Source organism: Sciurus vulgaris (assembly GCF_902686455.1).
Source record: "Sciurus vulgaris genome assembly, chromosome: 6".
Taxonomy (NCBI): Eukaryota; Metazoa; Chordata; class Mammalia; order Rodentia; family Sciuridae; genus Sciurus; species Sciurus vulgaris.
Window position 1 is genome coordinate 172,668,880 of NC_136466.1, and position 20,821 is coordinate 172,689,700.

Here is a 20,821-nt window from a genome sequence, read left to right on the forward strand (position 1 = left end):
GGAGATGCTGAGGACCTGGCCTTGCCAAGCCCTCTGGGCATGCTGGGGTGGCACAGTCATTGAGGGGAGTGTTCTACCACCTGAATGTGAACAGGGCTCTCCATAGTCAGGAGCATGGCATTTGGTTAGAGAAGGAAGAAAAAATCTGGATCCACTTCTTAAGACTAAATCCATAAATTCCCAGAGAGCAAGGCAAAGCTGTGTTGGGCAGAACTGTGTAACATAGGGACACTGGGCCAGTGGGGGCTGAGTGTGGAAGCAGGAGCTGGACTTGGGGGCAGCGCCCATCCTGACTCCTGCATGAGGTGGCAGGAGTGGAGGCTAGGAGCCCTCAGCTCACCGTGACAGAGCAGCACCTGTGTCACCTTTGGAAAGGCTGCTGTGGGCTGGGCAGAGTGGTCGCTGTTGACCCTGGCTTGGGTGGGTGAGTGTTCTCTGTTCTGGGACACATTTGGCCCCATTCCTGCACCAGGAGAATTCTACACACCAGGCAGAAAGGGGGCCGGGCAGAAGACCCGTCCTGCTGACCAAACCTGAGTTTGGTCAAAGAGGATGTGTATCCCAACAGCTTCTGCTAAGCTGGGGCTGAACACTGCCCCCAAGCCACCAACAAGGACACCCAGGAGGTGGAGCCTGGGTCCACGCCCAGCAGGCTGCAGCATTCCCAAGACCCTGGGTGGGTGAGTCAGAGGACGAATGGCCCCTGAGGAAGAGGTGGGCCCCACACAAGAGAAACTTGCCTGTGGGTGGGCTGTGGAGACCCTCCCTTTCTGATTTCCTGGAGTGGACACTGTACGAGTCCAGAACATGCTGGCAGCAGCAGCTGGGAACCTCACCTGGAAGCCCCCAGAGGGCACAGCCTCTGTATCCTGCCTGTGCCTCCCATGGGCTCCATGCCGAGGTGCTTTGTGCCCAGGGACAGAGGAGCAAATAGTCCTCAGCACCCCACAGGGAATGCTGGGAAATTTCTGGAAGGAATGGGGTATGACTAACCCATCCACCTCCATGCCAAGCGTGGCCTCAAGCCCTGACTTGGAACTGCAGAGTACCTGCCACACACCAAGGTGAGAGACCTGGTGCCCTGGCCTCCAGATCCTGCCCAGGGGTGGATGTAGCCACCTCCCCCACGAGGCCAGTTTCACATGTCATCTGTGTGCCTCAGATGTCCTTCCAGCCCTCACTCCACACTGGCAGGTGGCGGGGGGGGGGGGCTCAGGAGGCCAGGAGATGTCACTGGAAGCTTCTGATGGTGGCCTTGGGGGCAAGGGTATCGGCCATTCCCTTAAACATTTTAATTTCTCAAAGAGAAACACTGCCCTCTTTGAGACTCAAGGTTGCGTGTGGTCACCTGTGATACCACAGGGACCTGAGTGCCCCAGCACAGGCACCACCGTGGTCTGCAGGGCCTGGAGCAGCACCATCAAGGGCACTGCTTGGACAGGCTGTGGTCACACCCACCACCTGGGGGAGGTGGCCAAGGCAGACTGAGTGTGGATGGACGTGGCCTGCAGGAGAGCCATAGCTAGGGCTGGAAGGCCGAGGTGCTTTTGGGGAACATCCTGGGCATGGCTCCCTGGCCAGAAGCAGCCCACAGGGCTGAGTCCAGGGGCTCGCGCTTGACAACAGGGGAGGCCCTGGGAGCCCTGCAGTCACAGCCCAGAGCCAGGTGCTGGCCCTCCGGGCAGCCGGGTGTGCAGAGGTGGACGGGGGGCTCTGGCTCCAGGCAGGCACAGTGTGCAGGGAAGAAGGGGACCAGTTCCCTGCTGGGTCCAGAGGTGGCCTGGCTGTTGGGGTGAGCCCCCATCACGCCACACGCAAGGCGTGGGGTGTGGACCTGGTGCCTGCAGTCCAGCTCTGTCTTTAGGTGCATCCTGGTAGGAAAAGTGACCAGCTGTCTCTTGGCTGTGTTGCTGGCTCCCAGCCACACCTGGCTGGGAGTGCAGATGTCCACTGTGTCCTCAGACCCAGAGTCATTTTCCATTTTGATTGGCACTTCCAGCAACAGCGCTGGATTGCATGGGGCCCCCGGGGGTACCAGCAGGCCAGGCAACTTGGCATCCTCTGTGGAGTAGCCCACAGCTGGAAAGCACTGTGCTCCGGGCACAGGGAGCCTGTTCTCTAGGCCACCCTGAGGGATGTGGCAGGGAGGATGTCCCTGTCCCTGCTGGAGGTCCCGCAGGAGTCTGCTCGGCCGGCTGCAGAAGGCACTGGGTGCAGGGCCTGGCAGGCGCGAGAGGGGTGAACTTCTGAAGGTAGTTGTGCTGCTGGCACTGAGCATGCTCTGGGTGTCTGGGCAGGGGACGCAGGAGCCATCGGACATGCCACGCATGGACAGCATCTCGCTCCTGCTGGGCTGCAGCTTCAGCTTGGCACTGCCAGCCTGACCATGCTTCTCTGTCATCCAGCTGGGGTGCCTCGAGGGTGCTGGCATCTCGGAGCAGCAGCTGTATGCCTGCGTTTCCCTCCGGCCCCTCCCTGAAGCACAGCCGCTCAGCACCCTCTCCCGCTCTGCTTCTTCCCCATCCCTGCAGAGCAAAGACAGCGTGGGCAGGGCGGCAGGGTGAAGGGCCTTGCCTGGGGCCTGACCTCTCCCGGAGGGTGCTGAGGTAAATCTGCACGGGTAAGCCCTGGCTAAGTCTGCAGGGGCAGCTGCAGGCCAGGCCCAGGCCACATGGTCCCTGACGACCACCCAGCAGCCTGCAGGCCTGTGCCCCCTCCTGTCCTGCCCCTCAGCTCCCATGGCCCTGAAGCCCAGGTGGGCTCGGCCCACTGCCCACCCCGCCACAGGAGCCATTTCTCTGGCGCATATGCCAGTGTCCAATAGCAGCTGGCTCAGTTCTACCACTGTGGGAGGGCTGTCAAACTGAAAAGCAGCTTCTGCGGCCAGACCAGGTGTGACAGGGGACCATGTGGCATCAGGACCACACCTGCATGACGGGAGACTGACCCAAGAGTGACATGCAGTGGTCAGTCTGGGAAGGGAGATGACTGGTCAGGGCCGAGTGGCAGGAACAGGGCAGCCAGATGGTGTGGTGGGGGACAAGAATCTCCAAGCAAAGCCCACGCCTCCCCACTGTCTCTGGGTCTGGACGCCCTCCAGGCTGGGAGGCTGTGTGGACAGCATCGATGGCAAGGCCTGGCCACCATCAGCCCCTCTCTGCACCCCTCCCATTGGCCTTAGGGGACAGGGGCAGGGTGGGATAGCCTGCGCCACTTACCCTGCAGCCCCCGTGGGGTCCAGGATGAGTCTGGGGCCACCCCTAAGGCACAGGCACGGGGCCCTGGCTGGAGCCCGGGTCCAGTGACCAGTGTCTGTCTGTGACCTGAACAGGGGAACGCAATTCTCACCACTGCTGCTTCCTGCGGGGGTCAGAGGGAAAGGCTGTCACTGGGGTCCAGGAGTAGCCTGGTCTGGGGTGGCATGACCCCCAAGTTCCTGAGACGTGCGACCCGCGTGACAGGAAACTGAACCGGGGGGGCCACCCGCTGCCCTCCAAGTGGCATTTCCATGAGTCCACAGGGCTGAGGGGAGGGCTGCTCTCTAGGGGACAAGCTGTATTTCGCCCCTCAGGGAAAGACACCAGAAGGAACTTCAAGAGGTACCTGAAGGGAAACCGGGCTTTGTGCGAAGGTCTGGTCTGCACAGAGCTGTGGTGGCTTTTGCCCTGTGAAGACAAGAGCGGGTGGCTGAGTGTGCAGACGGGGTGGGCGCTCGGTGACCCTGTCACCAAGGAGGGGCTGGAGCACCCACTTGCTCACTCCCAGGTCTGCCAGGTCCTTCCCCGAGTTACAGATTCCTGGCAATTCTGGAGCACATCCCTGTTTCAGCCAGGCTAAGGAATGTGCTCTGGGAGGTGAATATGCACATGCAACAAGTTTGATTCTGGGCTCAGAAATCTTCTTGGAAGGCCACAACGAGAACAGTGGACTCCAAGCACCAAGGCAGGATTTGTGGCAATGCCAGGGAAGAGTTGGGGCAGCTCCCTGAACAGTCTGCTTGCAGGGTATGAGCGGAGCCCATGGCCTGAGGATTTGTGGGGCCCTAGCCACGGCTCATGGGAGCTGGGCAGGCTCACACCCGCCGGTCAGTGTGCTGAGTTAGAGGCCTGCTAAGGTCTCCTTCCTGCTAGCACTTGCCACCCTTTGAAGTGGGGATCCACGGACAGAAACGCAGGTCCACAGATGATCTCCAAGAACAGCTTCAGGCTGAAGGGACAAGGCCGGGGGCTGGGCAGAGTCCCCAGCCCAGGCATAGAGGAGGTTACCTGGTGGTGAGGCAGGGTCTCTGGCCTTCATCCAAGGATCTGCAGAAGGGGCCAGCCCAGTGCTATGAGGTCCATCCCACCAGGAGAGAGGGGGCCAGACGTCCCCAAGGAGGTCCAGGAGAGCTGCCCACAGGCACAGCTGCCCTTAGCAAGGACAGGGCCTCCAGGAGGAGCCAGGCCCCTTGCTCCCTGAGCACCCTGAGGCTCCACCAGCAGCAGGACAGTGCCTGCATAGGGACGGCCAGATGACTCTGGCTACATCTGGGGTGGCTACTGGGCTGTGCTGGACAGTCCCACCTCTGGCCCCATTTCCTCCGGACCAGGCTGGCCGGGTCAGTGCACCATGGCCCTGGAGCTGGGCGAGCTCAGGGGTCTCCCCCTGGGGCCGCGCTCACTGAGGGCAGGGGAGGGGCTGGGAAAGCAGGGGGTTCTGAGAAGGTATCTCTGCACTCAGTGGGGAAAGTGAAGTCAGACATCTGCCCCCGCCATCTCCCCCAGAGGAGTCTGCCCAGAGGGTGGGAAACCTGCTCTCATGAGCAGCTTAAGTCACTCCCAGAAACACAGGTGGGCCCCATTGTAAGAAGCAGCAGACACGAGTCACCTAGAAAACCCAGCCCTGGTGTCTTCCACTTCTGAAAAGCTGAGAATCCAGATAGGACCAGGCCAGACGGACCAGGGCCCTGCAGCAGCAGAGCCACTGACCCTGGACGGGTCGCTGACGTGAGACATGCAAGCAGAGGGAAGCCCGAGTGGCAGGTGGCGGTGGGGCACTTGTGTGGAGTGGCCCTGTGGCAGGACAGGACAGCTTGGGTCAGTCAGGGCAGCAGGATTTGAAGCTGCCATCTGCACTTGTGAGTTTGAAGCAGTTTTTCCCAACAGTTGTTGCCTACATAGGGCCCGAGGTTTGGAATGTCCAAACTTCTCACCAACTACTTGACAGAAATGAACAAAGATGCTGGGCATGCTGCGTGTGCAGGAGCTTCGTGCGTGACGATCCCTGCTCACCTGGGGTCCACTGTGGCTGCGCTGTCCACCCGGTGCTTGGCCCTCAGAAACGCCCCTTTCATTTTCACCTCCGCCGAGGCAGGCAGAAGGACTGGCACCGCCGTGCAGAACAGGGAGAGCCGGGGTGGCAGGAGGCTCCCCGAGGGTGCCTTCTTCTTCTGTCCCAACAGGAATTTTAGTTTCCCTTGAAACTGCATCGTCTGGAGCGTAAAAGCAGAAAGAAAGGCACGTTCACGGCACGGAAGGACCCGCGCTGAGTGACGCAGGTGAACAGAGCGTGGTCTGTGAGCAGGTGCAGGAGACTGCTCCAGAGGCTCGGACGCCCATGCTCCTGGAGGTCTCCTCCTGCAGACCGGCCGGCGTGTCTGTGGCCGCTAGCCTTGCCGGGCTGAGGGCACTCTCGCGTGAGCGCTCAGGGGTGTGTGTGTGGTGTGCCGACCACACAGGCCAACCGAGCATTTGCTGGCTGCCCAATGAGAGCGCAAGCCACCAGCCAGCTGTCCCATGGCGATTTGCGGGCAGTTCTCTGAGGGTTATTTCAGTTTAGAGGCGCCCTTTCTAAATCGGTGTTCCTTCATTCCTAACACGAGACTCAGGGACGTCTTGACTGCATCAGTCTAGAACGTGTGCCCCGGGTTAAGAAGCCAGCAGCACTTGGAAACGTGGGATGAAAGGGAAAAGCCCTCGCTGAAGGAAGGCTGCTGTATTGCTGAGTTGGTCCCAAGTGCTTTCAGAGCAAGGAGGCCACCAGAGGCCCAGGCCTGCAGGTCAGGCCTTCCTTTCTTCCTCTCCTCTTTCCCTCCTCCATCCCACACTCCATCCTTCCCTTCCTCCTTCATCCACTCATCCACCCACCCATGCCCTCTCCTACCTACTCATCCATTCATTCAACAATATATTCATAGATTAGAAATCAATGAACAAACATTTGTAGCTCTGCGGGAAAAATACCAGGTTTGTACCATTTTCCAATTTCTTTGATGTAAATATTCCCACCATGGCTGATTTCAGGCTACTGACCTAATGTCCATCTGATCTTGAAATCCCTGCAGTCCTAATCGTCAGTCCTGTGGACAGCACCAGCAGCTGCAGGCCAAAGTGGGAAGAGCCTGCGAGGTGCTGCCTGTCTCAGTCAGTCCTCGGACAGGCCTGTGCCCTTCTCTGTGTGTGGAGAGACGGGCCTCCGAGCTGAAGTGCAGTCAGATCCTCATGTCTGCAGATACCACTGCAAACTTTAGAGCTGAACAGATTTCTCTGACTTGTCTCCTGCACTGTCGTTTCTTCACCATTTCCTCCTGGACCGTATTTCAGTCTCTGCTCTGTCACATGGTAAATGTCCCTCCCTGTGGGAAGCCAGCCTCATCTGGCAGAGTCAGACAGCTCCCCGTCTAGTTTCTCTGAGAGAATGGCTCCCCTAACTCACCCTATGCTGTCCCTCACAGCAGAAGCTCCTCCCAGTCGTGGCCCCTTTGCCTGTGTGTCATGAATAAGAGAGTGGGGCCACTCCATGTTGCTAGAGGCCAGAGCCGGTGTGGCCAGACCCGTCACGCCCCTCACTTTAAAACGAGTACTGGCTCCTGTGTGCTTGTTGAGTAGACAAGTCTTTGGATGATCGACTGGTTTATAGCCAACGTAATCCTCTGGCAGTTAACCCTTTTCTTGCCCACGTGGGATGTGACTGAGAGACCCCCACACCTCCCCTAAGCTCGAGCCATCTGGAGAGCGGGAGTTTTAATTAGTCAGGAATCGGCAATCCTCATTAGCCAGTAAGCAATAACCCTCTTAATTCCCACGAGCTTAGACTGAACCACGTCAACACGAGGCCCTCCAGGCAGCCTACTGCTGCGGCGGAAGATGGGGGCCGCCTGAGGCGGCAGACCCAGCGTGCAGGGAGCCTAACGTGTAACTACTCAGAACCACGCTTGAGAAGATGGACACCCATTTCAGACCAAGGAACAGGCGCAGGTCAGCCCTGGGGAGCAGTGACCAGACAGAGCAGAACCGCAGCGGAAACACCACCCTGGCGGGCGGCTAAGTCGCTTACGCTGCAGAGCCGCACATGCTGACCCAGCGACCCAGCAAGCACCCTGACGGGAGATGCTGGGTGTGGGGGCAGACCACTGGGGCGGCAGAGCCGGCCGGCACCGATCCCCAGGTCTGATGGCCCTGCTGACCCAGTGTTCAGAGGTGAGCAAGCAATGAGGGAGTGGGAAGGGGGTGCTGGTGCCGAGTGACTCGAGGGTTCAGGAGGTGGGTGATGGTGCTTAGTGACTCAAGGGTTCAGGAGGTGAGTGCTGGTGCCGAGTGACTCAAGGGTTCAGGAGGTGAGTGCTGGTGCCGAGTGACTCAAGGGTTCAGGAGGTGGGTGCTGGTGCTTAGTGACTCAAGGTTCAGGAGGTGGGTGATGGTGCTTAGTGACTCAAGGGTTCAGGAGGTGGGTGCTGGTGCTTAGTGACTCAAGGGTTCAGGAGGTGAGTGCTGGTGCCGAGTGACTCAAGGGTTCAGGAGGTGGGTGCTGGTGCTTGGTGACTCAAGGGTTCAGGAGGAGAGCGATGGTGCCGAGTGACTCAAGGGTTCAGGAGGTGGGTGCTGGTGCTTAGTGACTCAAGGGTTCAGGAGCTGAGTGATGGTGCTTAGTGACTCAAGGTTCAGGAGGTGGGTGATGGTGCTTAGTGACTCAAGGTTCAGGAGGTGGGTGATGGTGCTTAGTGACTCAAGGGTTCAGGAGGTGGGTGCTGGTGCTTAGTGACTCAAGGGTTCAGGAGGTGAGTGCTGGTGCCGAGTGACTCAAGGGTTCAGGAGGTAGGTGCTGGTGCTTAGTGACTCAAGGGTTCAGGAGGTGGGTTCTGGTGCTTAGTGACTCAAGGGTTCAGGAGGAGAGCGATGGTGCCGAGTGACTCAAGGGTTCAGGAGGTGGGTGCTGGTGCTTAGTGACTCAAGGGTTCAGGAGCTGAGTGATGGTGCTTAGTGACTCAAGGTTCAGGAGGTGGGTCATGGTGCTTAGTGACTCAAGGGTTTAGGAGCTGAGTGATGGTGCCGAGTGACTCAAGGTTCAGGAGGTGGGTGATGGTGCCGAGTGACTCAAGAGTTCAGGAGGTGAGTGCTGGTGCTGAGTGACTCAAGGGTTCAGGTGAGTGAACATACAGGTTAATGGAACCAGACTCTCTGCCTACAGTTCCCAGAGATGGGAACCCCCAGAGCCCACAGTCCAGGTGGGGAGATGGGACCCCCAGAGCTCAGAGTCAGGGTGGGCAGACCCCCAAGCCCAGTGTCCAGGTGGGGAACGGGGAGCTGGGACCCCCAGAGCCCCCAGTCCAGGGAGGCGGGACCCCTACCCTGGGTCCTGTTAGATGAGTCTGAGGTACAGTGGCCACAGGAGTTCACGGGCTGGGTCCTGGAACAGGCCTGGACGTTAAGCCCAGGGTTCCGTTCCAGCCAAGGCTTGGGTCAGAGGCCTCAGGGTGCTGACTGGAGGCCACCTGGGAGGAGGACAGGGCCCTCGGACTCTGAGGACACTGTGAGCCAGGGGAGTTAGGGGGTGCAGGGACCCAGGGGCAGGCTCTGCAGAGGCCAACACAGTGGGCCTGTGAGGTGGGCATGGGTGGGGGCCCTTGCTGGGCTAGGTCCCAGGAGGACGGTGCTTCCCTTCCAAGGAGGTGCTGGAAGGTTCCAGGCGTGGAACCCTGAGAGCGAGTCTGTGAGGGAAGGCTGGGCAGCCAGAGGCCGGGCAGGACTTTGCAGGATGGCTTCCTGTGCCTGGGTCCTGGCAGACACCCGAAGGCTGGGGTATGTCAGGAAGGCTTTAGAGGGAATGGTACCCAGAGGCATGATTCCCCTCGCACACAAAGCTACTCTCCATTTCCAAGTGCCTCACCTGTGTCCCCGTGGGTCCCACCTTCCTCGGCCACCCTCCTGTACCTGGCGGTGCCAAGGCCCTGTGCTGTTTTGGGGTGTGTGGGGCATGCTGGGCCTCGGAAGCCCCGACCAGGGCTCACCCTCTCTGGCCAGTGGGACCCAGATGTCAGAGGCCCGGCGCTGCGGGTCAGGCCCCGCCCAGGCCCCGCCCACTCACCAGAAAGCCAGAGGTGCTGTCCAGCAGGCAGCGCACACGGCAGACGAAGCATCGCGTCAGGAAGGCCGAGTACTCGGTAGGCCAGCCGGCGCCTCCTTCCTGTGCCCTGAGCAGACTTCTCAGCACGCGGTCATCTCCTGCGGGACAGTCCAGGGAGTGGCCAAGAGACAGCCACACGTCCCCAGGACGGCCACACACTGCGTGTGCTTCTGCTTGGGGGTGACGGTGAGCCCCTCCCTCCCCGCAGTCCTGCAGAGACGGCTGTGCCGAGGGTCCACCCTCGGGTCCCCTGCCTTCGCCCTATCTGTAAGACCTCACTGCTTGTAGACACCTGGGTTTGGCTCTCATCCAGCCCTGTGGGTGGAACCGCGCTGCTGCAGGAGGATGGGCCGCAAACCTTTCCAGGAATCATGTCAAGCCTGTGTGTGAGACACAGGGAACGGGAGCCCCGGGGGTGCCGCACCCTCAGAGCCGTTGCCCTGTCCCTCCAGCCCACCATCACCTGTGCCCAGTGGTAAGCTGGAGGCCAGGACACAGGGGAGCTCTGCACACGGGGCACCAGCCCTCGAGAGCCAACACTTCTGGGGGCTTCTTCAGACCTTGTAAACTGGGACAAGAAACTTCTGGGCAGAGAGGAGCCTGAGCAGGTTTGTGAAGAGCTGGGCTGCGCAGCTCCAAGAGGTGGCGAGAACCGGGTCTCCCACCTGGCAGGGTGCCTACGGTCTGTGCCCAAGTGTCCCAGGACCACGTGCTTGGACCCCAGCTTGTGGTGCTGCACTCTAAGAACGAGGGCCTGGTGTCAGGCGCCCAGGGCTGCCCACCCACCTGTGTCTGGGTGCACAGGGCCCAAAGCTGCCCACCCACCTGTGTCTGAGTATACAGCGCCCAGGGCTGCCCACCCACCTGTGTCTGGGTGCACAGGGCCCAGAGCTGCCCACCCACCTGTGTCTGGGTGCACAGCGCCCAGGGCTGCCCACCCTCCTGTGTCTGGGTACACAGGGCTCAGAGCTGCCCACCCACCTGTGTCTGGGTGCACAGTGCCCAGGGCTGCCCACCCTCCTGTGTCTGGGTGCACAGGGCCCAGGGCTGCCCACCCTCCTGTGTCTGGGTACACAGGGCTCAGAGCTGCCCACCCACCTGTGTCTGGGTGCACAGTGCCCAGGGCTGCCCACCCTCCTGTGTCTGGGTGTACAGCGCCCAGGGCTGCCCACCCTCCTGTGTCTGGGTACACAGGGCTCAGAGCTGCCCACCCACCTGTGTCTGGGTGCACAGTGCCCAGGGCTGCCCACCCTCCTGTGTCTGGGTGCACAGGGCCCAGGGCTGCCCACCCACCTGTGTCTGGGTGCACAGGGCCCAGGGCTACCCACCCACCTGTGTCTGGGTATACAGCGCCCAGGGCTGCCCACCCACCTGTGTCTGGGTGCACAGGGCCCAAAGCTGCCCACCCACCTGTGTCTGAGTATACAGCGCCCAGGGCTGCCCACCCACCTGTGTCTGGGTGCACAGGGCCCAGAGCTGCCCACCCACCTGTGTCTGGGTGCACAGCGCCCAGGGCTGCCCACCCTCCTGTGTCTGGGTACACAGGGCTCAGAGCTGCCCACCCACCTGTGTCTGGGTGCACAGTGCCCAGGGCTGCCCACCCTCCTGTGTCTGGGTGCACAGGGCCCAGGGCTGCCCACCCTCCTGTGTCTGGGTACACAGGGCTCAGAGCTGCCCACCCACCTGTGTCTGGGTGCACAGTGCCCAGGGCTGCCCACCCTCCTGTGTCTGGGTGTACAGCGCCCAGGGCTGCCCACCCTCCTGTGTCTGGGTACACAGGGCTCAGAGCTGCCCACCCACCTGTGTCTGGGTGCACAGTGCCCAGGGCTGCCCACCCTCCTGTGTCTGGGTGCACAGGGCCCAGGGCTGCCCACCCACCTGTGTCTGGGTGCACAGTGCCCAGGGCTGCCCACCCACCTGTGTCTGGGTGCACAGGGCCCAGGGCTACCCACCCACCTGTGTCTGGGTATACAGCGCCCAGGGCTGCCCACCCACCTGTGTCTGGGTACACAGGGCCCAGAGCTGCCCACCCTCCTGTGTCTGGGTGCACAGCGCCCAGGGCTGCCCACCCTCCTGTGTCTGGGTGCACAGGGCCCAGGGCTGCCCACCCACCTGTGTCTGGGTGCACAGGGCCCAGGGCTGCCCACCCACCTGTGTCTGGGTGCACAGGGCCCAGGGCTGCCCACCCACCTGTGTCTGGGTGCACAGCGCCCAGGGCTGCCCACCCACCTGTGTCTGGGTGTACAGTGCCCAGGGCTGCCCACCCTCCTGTGTCTGGGTGCACAGGGCCCAGGGCTGCCCACCCACCTGTGTCTGGGTGCACAGGGCCCAGGGCTGCCCACCCACCTGTGTCTGGGTGCACAGGGCCCAGGGCTACCCACCCACCTGTGTCTGGGTGCACAGGGCCCAGGGCTGCCCACCCTCCTGTGTCTGGGTGCACAGCACCCAGGGCTGCCCACCCTCCTGTGTCTGGGTGCACAGCGCCCAGGGCTGCCCACCCACCTGTGTCTGGGTGCACAGCGCCCAGGGCTGCCCACCCACCTGTGTCTGGGTGCACAGTGCCCAGGGCTGCCCACCCACCTGTGTCTGGGTGCACAGGGCCCAGAGCCACCCACCCACCTGTGTCTGTGTTTACAGCACCCAGAGCTACCCACCCACCTGTGTCTGTGTGTACAGCACCCAGAGCTACCCACCCACCTGTGTCTGGGTGTGGGGGCTGCCCACCCACCTGTGTCTGGGTGTGGGGGCTGCCCACCCACCTGTGTCTGGGTGTGGGGGCTGGCCGAGCCCCTGCCGGGGGTCCATGGCCCAGTGCAGCTGCCGGCAGAAGTCCTGGCGATCCTCCACGTGGATGTAGTCGTAGATGTTCTGGTGCATCACGTCCGTCTGAAACGTGGAAACAGCTGTTTGGCCTTACCCCGAATTCGTACTTTCTCCAGTGACCCCCACTCCAGTTGCTGAGCTGTGGAACTCCTGGGTCCGCCTGTCAGAAGCAAGCCACGTTCATGAAGAGAAAGTCCTGCAGAGAGAAGCATTTGATCCCCAGGAAGGATGTCCCCCATGGCCTGCATCTCCTGGCCAAGCGAGGATGCCCACTGCCCACCTTCAGGTGGGGGCTCAGAGACGGGACCTCTTGGGTGCCTATGGTCCCGCGTTCCTTGCTCAGCTCTGTGTCTCTGGTCCCATCACTGTGTGTCGTGGCCTGTAGTCTCCTGCTTCCTGGTACCAGGCTTGACCTGCACACTTGCGATGCCTCCAGGTGCCGCCAGCTCTTTCTGATCCTGTCTTCCCGTCTGCTCAGCACAAATCTGAGCCCCAGGGCGAGGCCAACCCTCGAAGTCACAGGGCCTTGTGGAAGCAGAGGCCTGATGGACAGAGGCGACCCACAGGTGACAGGCGCGGTGGTGAAGGCCTCAGGTCTCCTGGCCCCTTCCCTGTTCCCGCCTGCCCTCGGGACTCGGCCTGCCCTGCCCTGCCCTCCTGCGGCCTCTGTTTGATGGGACTCTTGCAGAACAGGCCACCTCTGGGTATCAGTCATTTCTAATCTGGTCACTGTAACGACCAGAGGTTCTTCCCAAAGAGGGGCGGCCCCTCGGGAATCGAGACCTTAGGAAGTTGTTACCTTCTAGGCTGCAGCTAGTAAGCTCGCCCGGCGTGGCTGAGCTCTGCTGTCTCTTCCAGGAATTCGGCAAGTGCAGGGTTAAGACCTGTGGGCCTGACCTGTAGGGTGGTGGGGAGGGTACCTGGCATGACTGCAGCCGTGACTGAGAGCTGGATTCAATTGCCCTCAGGCTACAGGGTTTTCGCAGAGAAGGGGCATAGAGCAGCTCAGATGTGCCTCGTCCTTGGTCAGTGTTGTCCTGGTCAGGACTCTGGAAGGGAGCCTGGGCCATAGGCAGAGACCCGTCCTGGCTGAAGTGCCCCTCAGGCAGCCTCCCTGCACCACCTGGGGCTCTGTGCTTCTTCAGGAGCTCTGTGAATGCAGTCAGCATGCAGGCTGGTGGGGCCACACTGTAGCTGGGCCATTCTGCAGTGGACACTAGGCTGCTTTGCACTGGCTTCTACAAAGGATGCCAAGTACATGAGGACAGTCACACGTGGCCACTGGGTCCCAGGGCAGGCCCAGGTGAAGGAAAGGCCAGGTGAGGGGACAGGCAGAAGTGAGCAGTTTCAGAGTGTGGAACGCACCCCCTTGGTGACAGCTGGAGCCCTCTCTTCCCCAGCGTGACCACTGTGGTGGACAGGCTTCCTGCTCACTGCAGCTCAAGCATCACCAAGATTAAGAGTGAGTGTCCAGACGCACGCCTGCCGTGTGCTGCCCATGGGCGCGTGTACACACGTGTGTGCGTGCTGCCAGTCTGCCCTTCTTGTGATCACCACCCCAGCTGCCTGTTCTTCCTGTGCCTGGGCTGTGTGCCCTGCAGTCCGACTCCTGCTCTTGGTCTTGCTTAGGAGAGCTTTCCCGACTCTGCCCTGCTGTCTTCTGGGAATGTCAGCATCCATACTCTGGGCGTGCGTGAGGGAGGAGATGAGAGTCCTCTGACTCCCGCCGTCTGGCTCCCTCTGCACCTCTTCTGCACAGAGCACCCTTCCCTCCTGCTACCGCAGCGGTGGACACTCACCAGGATTCCAGGCCCTCTGTCAGAAGGCTGCGGCTTGTGGGTCTGACGGACCTGGTGTGACCCGTGTGGCTCGTAGTCTGTGAAGCCGTGTCCCCGGGAGGGCAAGTCCCCAACAGTTCTCCTCTCCTGCTTCCTTCTGCTCTTTTTTTCTGGATAATTGTGGATGTTCTGGATGTTTAACCTCTGCATTTCCATGGAAATTTTAGAATTAGTATGTCGATGCCCACCAGAAAGTTGTCAAGTTTTTGTTAAAATTTCACCAACTCTATAACTTGGTTTGTAGAAAACTGACATCTTAATAACTAGGTCAGTCCCCAATCCATGACTATGGTCTTGTTGTACCTGGACTGGTCTGGTGCTTTGTATCTTCTGAGTGGAGGTACTGTGTCTAGTTGGTGGGTCGTTCCTTGGAAGGTGGTCTTTCAAACCCTGTTGAATGGCGTATCTTCTGAGTGGAGGTACTGTGTCTAGTTGGTGGGCTGTTCCTTGGAAGATGGTCTTTCAAACCCTGTTGTAATGGTGTTTTCCCTCTGGCTCTGACTGGAGGAAGTGAGGTGCTGACCCCAGCAGCAGGCAGGCGTGATGCAGAGCAGGTGGTAAGAGGGCCGTGACGAACACTCCACTTGCCCACAGGTTTGTGGGTGACCGTGAGCTTTGCAGAGCCACCGGAGGGTGCTTGTCCCCAACACTCTTGGCCTCCCCAGCCTCTCTCAGCTTAGTTAAGGGAAAAGGTGTGTGGGGGTCTGCGGTTTATCACTCAGGCACAGGTGGACCTGGGAGGACCAGCACAACCAGCTAAGGCAAGTCTACAGGCAGGGTGGACTGGGACTTTCTAGGAGAAACAGACAGCTCTGTTTGCATAACTAGTGGACACATCTGACTGCCCAGGTCTTGCCTGGCCTCCCAAGCAGGTCCATAAGGCAGTGTCCAGAGAATAAAGGTAAGAGGGGAGAGGACACACTGCTCAGTAGTGCCACATGGGCATTGCTGTCCAGGGCAGCTGGCCTCCAGCTCTGAGCCAGCACTGGGAAACCCGCTCCCAGCTGGGGCACTTTGCTCCTTCCCACAGTTCGAAACTTCCACCTTTTTGTGCAAGTGTGAGCCTGGCTGCAGAGTAGTAGCTGCAGGGGTCACTGAGTTGGGCAGCCTATGATGGTTCACTTGGTGACAGCTGCCACAGTGACCACGAGGGGCTGGCAGCTTCCTGAGCAGTGTCAGGAATCTAAACCCACCTGCTCATCACAGGCATGCTGGCCAGGAAGGCTTGAGGGACAGCACACTCAGGCCGCCACAGCAAGGAAGGGGTACTGACCTCTGGCAAAGCGTTCTGCGTGAGACGCTCACGAGAGCACAAAGCTGTTATGGCATTTCATAAAACGTTTTGCATAAACTAGAGGCAATGCCTTGGGAACAATTTCTTTAAGATAAAGGCAAAGCTGTTTTTCACTTCTAACACTGGTGGGAAATAAAAAAGCTTCCAGAAAACAGCAATCCCAAGATCAGGTTCCGGCCTGGAATCAAAGCCACTCTGCAGCATCTGCCTGTCCCCAGAGCTGAGTCCCATGTGAGACACTGCCGGGAGCCAGTTCCTGGTGTGCTGAGGGGCTCGTGGGTTGCCAGAGGCAGGCCATGGAATTGAGTTCCCTCTGAGCACATAAAGGCAGGCCCGGGGCCGGCTTGATTTCAGACCCTGAACATGCAACAAAGAGCCCGTGGTCCAGAGTTCTGCTGGGTGCAAGAATCATGTCATTGTGCCATGTCCTCACCTGTCTGTGTCCCTGAGCTCTGTGCTGTGAACAGCACTGGAACCCCACAGCGAGGGAGGCATCGAGTCCCAGCTGACCCTGACAGATGTGTCTCCACTCCCCACTGTGGGAGTGAGACCAGGGATCTGAGTACGGGTGGCCGACACACTCAGGCTGCCTGGGGGGGGGGGGGGGCGCGTGTTATCTGAGGGCTGATGGATTTGGTGCTGCCACCTCAGTCCCCTGGACCCCTGGAGAGCTGATGCACCACCAGGAGACAGAAAGTTCCCCAGCAGGAGACCACGGGGACAGCACTGGGCAGACCTGAGACACCACAGGCCAGCAAGAGCAGCTAAAGAAAGGCTGGGCCCCTCCCTCTGAGTGCGAAGGCTCTGCCCGTGCCAAGGGCTCCTCCTGGCTCCCGAGAGCAGGTGGGGGTGGACAGCTGCCCAGTGCATGGACAGGAAACGAGGCTCAGAGCAGACAGGTGGCTGTTGAACTGCAGAGCCAGCCTCCCCTGTGCTGTGTCCCCCCAGCTGCTGTGAAGCCTGAAGTTCCTGCATGTGGTCTTCCCACCAGGTCCTCCTCAGGGTGATGGGGCTGCCTAGGTCCAGTGATGGGTATCCAGAGGGGCGACCACCTGGTGCGTCGGCGGGGCTGCGTGTGCCCCAGGGTGCAAGCGAGTGTGCACACGAGGACACATGGTGTTCCCAGGGCTTGGGACAGGAAAGGAACACACGTAAGACCTGGTGTCACCAGGTCCTGTAGTTTGCAGGGAGACTGGTCTTGGGCTCAGGTGGCCGGAAGCTGAACTCACAGGCAAGGGAAGGAACTGCCATAGCTATTTCATTTCTGGGAGACTATTCGAAATTAAGTTTTTCTTGGAAATTAGATAGAAGCTGTGCTTGCAGAGGCCTTGGGCAGAGTTGGATTCTAACATGCCAGGGCTCCACACGCTTGAATCCTGGCTTCTGCTGCCCTTGGCTCTGTGCAGGCCTGGTTTTCTGCCTGACAGCGAGGTGCTGGTCCTAAGTACTCCACACGCTGCCTGCCACCCAAGTCTCCTCCACGCTGGCAGAGATGGGAGCCAGCTGTCCTGCCGGGCAGCCCAGCCCCAGGGGCCTCCTCCAGGGCAGCTTCCCTGAAGAGGTGCCTGCAGCCAGTCAGCCAAGGACCTCGGTGACCTCCCCGACCCTGGTCAGGACCTCTCGGCCGGCAGGGGTGTGCGAAGCTCAGCCCTGGGAGCTGCTGCTCCCTCGGTGGCCCTGGGGGACTCTCTTCACCCTGCCACTGCTCCGTGGCAACACTGCCATGTCCTTAGCAGGGCTGCCTCCAAAAGCTGGTCCCAGGCTGGTCCTCGCCCTCTCACTACTCCAAACACGAGACTGCGCAGGTGCTTTGGGGTGTCTGCTGCTCCGTTCTTCCCTGCAGTCCATGGCTCCCCCTGCTCCAGAACTCTGTCCCTCATCTCCGGAGGGGATGTCCCTGTGGGGCAGCCTGCTTCGTGCAATAAAGGGCCCCAGTTCTGCTTCTGAGTGCCCAGCGAGTCCAGGCATATGTGCATTCTCTGCTTGACCTTTTGATTCCCATCTGAATTTTTTTCCCTCCAGAGGTCAAATAAAAAAAAGCTCCTGTCCTCTCTGGGCTTCAGTGGGTCCCTTCTGTCCAGGGCCCTTTCCTGGCTGCTGTCCTCCAGCTGGTGCTCCAGGACTTTCAGCCCTGCTCAGCCTTCTGCCCACAGTCTGGAGCCCCCAACCTGGGCCGGCGAGGGGCCCGCAGCAGCCACAGTAGCAGCCCCCAGGTGCTGAGGATGAAGCGGGAGCAAGACCCCTAGAGCGTGGGTTGGGCACATGAACGCTGGTCTCTGCGGTTTCCTAAGCCGCACAGAACGACAGCCCAGCACCCACAGGGTGGGCTGCTGGCCTCACTTACCTGGTGGAAGCCCAGATAGTCCACGATCGTGGGCGACGCATAGAAGATGATCCCGTCGGCGCTCACAACCAAGGCGAAGCCATCGAGAGACTGGAAAACACAAGAAGGCTCAGCACACAAGCGTCTCCACCCTCTGCTTCCCGTCCAAACCCACGCCTCTGGAAATGCCCTCCAAACTTCAGGCAGTCCTGCCGGGTCCCTGCAGGTGGCCCCGGCCAGTGGTTGGGCCCACAAGGCCACAGGGTCAGTTCTCCTTCCTCTGCAGGGAGTCAAAGTGCTCTTGGAGATACAAATGGCATCACAGGGACCTGAGGAGGTCCCACGGACCAGGCGGAACAGGACAGGCTGCTGAGCTAGCGAGGCCTCCCCACCCTTCTGCCCACTCTTGAGGAAGGTCCCGGCGTCTCTGAGCTTTTGACATGGCAAGCACTGAGCTCCATCTAGTGCTCCTGTATCTGCGGAAATAACCTGGACTCCTCTCGTCTTCCTGACAGCCAGCTTCCGTGCTGGGTGGCCCTTGCATGGCTGCGTCCTTATGTTCTCCTGAAGGAGATTCTGTGCAGTAAGAATGGGCAACCCTCCCCTCCCGTGGTGTCAAGCAAGGTAATCAGGAGGCACCGCCCTCTGCTCATCTCCTGGGCCTGCTCACGCAGAGGGCCCCAGGCTCCTGGAGGAGCTGGTCTCTTTGCCTTATTGCCTTGGCCTGTTGGGGGAGATGCTGGCCCACACGGGTGGCTTCAATGCCACTGAGCGGTGTTTGTTAGTGTGTGCAGGTGTTTATTTTCTTTACATCCACTGTTTCCTGGAAATGCAACCGTCAGGTTTACTAGTGCATCTTATTTATAGCACTTCTTACAGTCATTAAGCCTCAGGCATGCTCACAATTGTGGGTCTTAAAGGCACATGAGCATGCTGTGCTGGACTACCTTTACTGAAGAAAGGTAAGCCCTACACCTTTCATATGTCGACTTGCCAGAGTCACGTCCAAGGAAGACACACAAGGGACCAGAGCCCCTGGTCTTCCATTCACCATATCTATCATCTGTGCATCACCTCTATCATCTATTTATTTTTCATTATCATCTTTCATCTACTATGATAATCATCTATTTTCTATGTAGCTATCCATGTATCCATCATATCTATCTACCCATCACTTCTATCATCTGTTTTTCTATGCTCTCTATCATCTATCAGGATAATCATATCTATGTATCATCTGTCTGTCTGTCTGTCTATCCATCATCTGTCATGCATTACCTGCCTGTATCATGACGCATGGATCTCTCATCGTCCTCCGTGACATCATCTCTCCCTCTCATCTGTCCCTCACCATGTCCAGGGAGCCCTGGTGAGCACTGCCATGCTAAGTGGAAGATCTCTCAGTATCTCATTGCCCTCACGAGTTTGGACCAGCCGTGTTCCCTTGGGCAGTGCGACAGCTGGGGCTTTGGCCCCCTGGACAGCCCTGTTCATAGACGACTCAGTTGTCCCAGTGGGACCCAGATGTTCAGAGCCTGCAGTGTCCATGAAGTCTCTGGCAGCTAGCAGTACCTCGAGATCCATGTCCCTTAGTTGTTTTTCCATATTTCTTATTGGTGCATCACAGTTCAATCCCCTTAGCTCCTGAACACGCTAGACACTTCCCCCCACTTTCTTTTGAACTTTGCCAGTCTGCTAAGTGGAGACTCACTTTCCCACCATGGGTTCCTTTCTGGGATTCCTGATGAGATGGAAGCCTCTCCACGTTCACAGGTGACCTGCTTCTCTCGCATGGTGAAGTGTGTATATGGGTCGTGTGCTGAACTCTACTGAGTTTTTATGTATCTGTTTCCAAGAGCTTGTGAAATGTTGATATGGAAGACCTGGAGGTGCCCAGGGTAAGGGCTGCACCTACATGCAAGCCCCTGTTCACGTGCAAGATGAGGAAGGCCCAGAACTGCTGATGCAGGGACCCAGCCCTGGCCTGCTGCAGAGCAGAGAGTGGCAGGTGTCCAACCCATAGGCTGAGGCTGGCATCAGGCCCAGGGAGCAGGCCCAGGTGCTTCAGGGAGGAGTACAGGGCCCTTGAGACCCATCAGAGGACCCAGGAACTCTTGACAGCCATGTGCCCTTGTTCCTGTAGGACTCCAGGGACCCAGGAGCTCTTGACAGCCATGTGCCCTTGTTCCTGTAGGACACCAGGGACCCAGGAGCTCTTGACAGCCATGTGCCCTTGTTCCTGTAGGACACCAGGGGACCCAGGAGCTCTTGACAGCCATGTGCCCTTATTCCTGTAGGACTCCAGGGACCCAGGAGCTCTTGACAGCCATGTGCCCTTGTTCCTGGAGGACACCAGGGGACCCAGGAGCTCTTGACAGCCATGTGCCCTTGTTCCTGGAGGACACCAGGGGACCCAGGAGCTCTTGACAGCCACTGTGCGCTGGTTCCTGTAGGACACCAGGGACCCAGGAGCTCTTGACAGCCATGTGCCCTTGTTTGTGTAGGACACCCAGGGACCCAGGAGCTCTTGACAGCCACTGTGCGCTGGTTCCTTTAGGACACCAGGGACCCAGGAGATCTTGACAGCCATGTGCCTTTGTTCCTGTAGGACACCAGGGACCAAGAAGCTCTTGAAAGCCATGTGCGCTGGTTCCTGTAGGACACCAGGGACCCAGGAGCTCTTGACAGCCATGTTCCCTTGTTCGTGTAGGACACCAAGGACCTAGGAGCTCTTGACAGCCATGTGCGCTGGTTCCTGTAGGACACCAGGGACCCAGGAGCTCTTGACAGCCATGTGCCCTTGTTTGTGTAGGACACTTGGGGACCCAGGAGCTCTTGACAGCCATGTTCCCTTGTTCCTGTAGGACACCAGGGACCCAGGAGCTCTTGACAGCCATGTGCCCTTGTTCCTGTAGGACACCAGGGACCCAGGAGCTCTTGACAGCCATGTGCCCTTGTTCCTGTAGGACACTTGGGGACCCAGGAGCTCTTGACAGCCATGTGCCCTTGTTCCTGTAGGACATCCGGGGACCCGGAGCTCTTGGCAGCCATGTGCCCTTGTTCCTGTAGGACACCAGGGGACCCAGGAGCTCTTGACAGCCATGTGCCCTGGTTTGTGTAGGACACCCAGGGACCCAGGAGCTCTTGACAGCCATGTGC

At 59.6% G+C, this 20,821-nt stretch overlaps 1 protein-coding gene across 2 annotated transcripts in view; it reads right to left on the minus strand.

The window, feature by feature from the left end:
* Nucleotides 1–1,446: 1,446 nt before the first annotated feature.
* AHRR (aryl hydrocarbon receptor repressor) overlaps nucleotides 1,447–20,821 on the minus strand; it is an 83,145-nt gene continuing 63,770 nt past the window's right edge. For both annotated transcript variants that reach the window (XM_079144924.1, XM_079144925.1), the window contains 7 exons: nucleotides 17,681–17,770; nucleotides 12,141–12,267; nucleotides 9,343–9,479; nucleotides 5,271–5,470; nucleotides 3,604–3,665; nucleotides 3,219–3,360; nucleotides 1,447–2,525 (listed from right to left, as the gene is read on the minus strand). In XM_079144924.1, coding sequence (XP_079001050.1) covers nucleotides 1,523–2,525; nucleotides 3,219–3,360; nucleotides 3,604–3,665; nucleotides 5,271–5,470; nucleotides 9,343–9,479; nucleotides 12,141–12,267; nucleotides 17,681–17,770 — 1,761 coding nt within the window. In that variant the 3' untranslated portion in view covers nucleotides 1,447–1,522. The remainder of the gene's footprint in view (nucleotides 2,526–3,218; nucleotides 3,361–3,603; nucleotides 3,666–5,270; nucleotides 5,471–9,342; nucleotides 9,480–12,140; nucleotides 12,268–17,680; nucleotides 17,771–20,821) is intronic.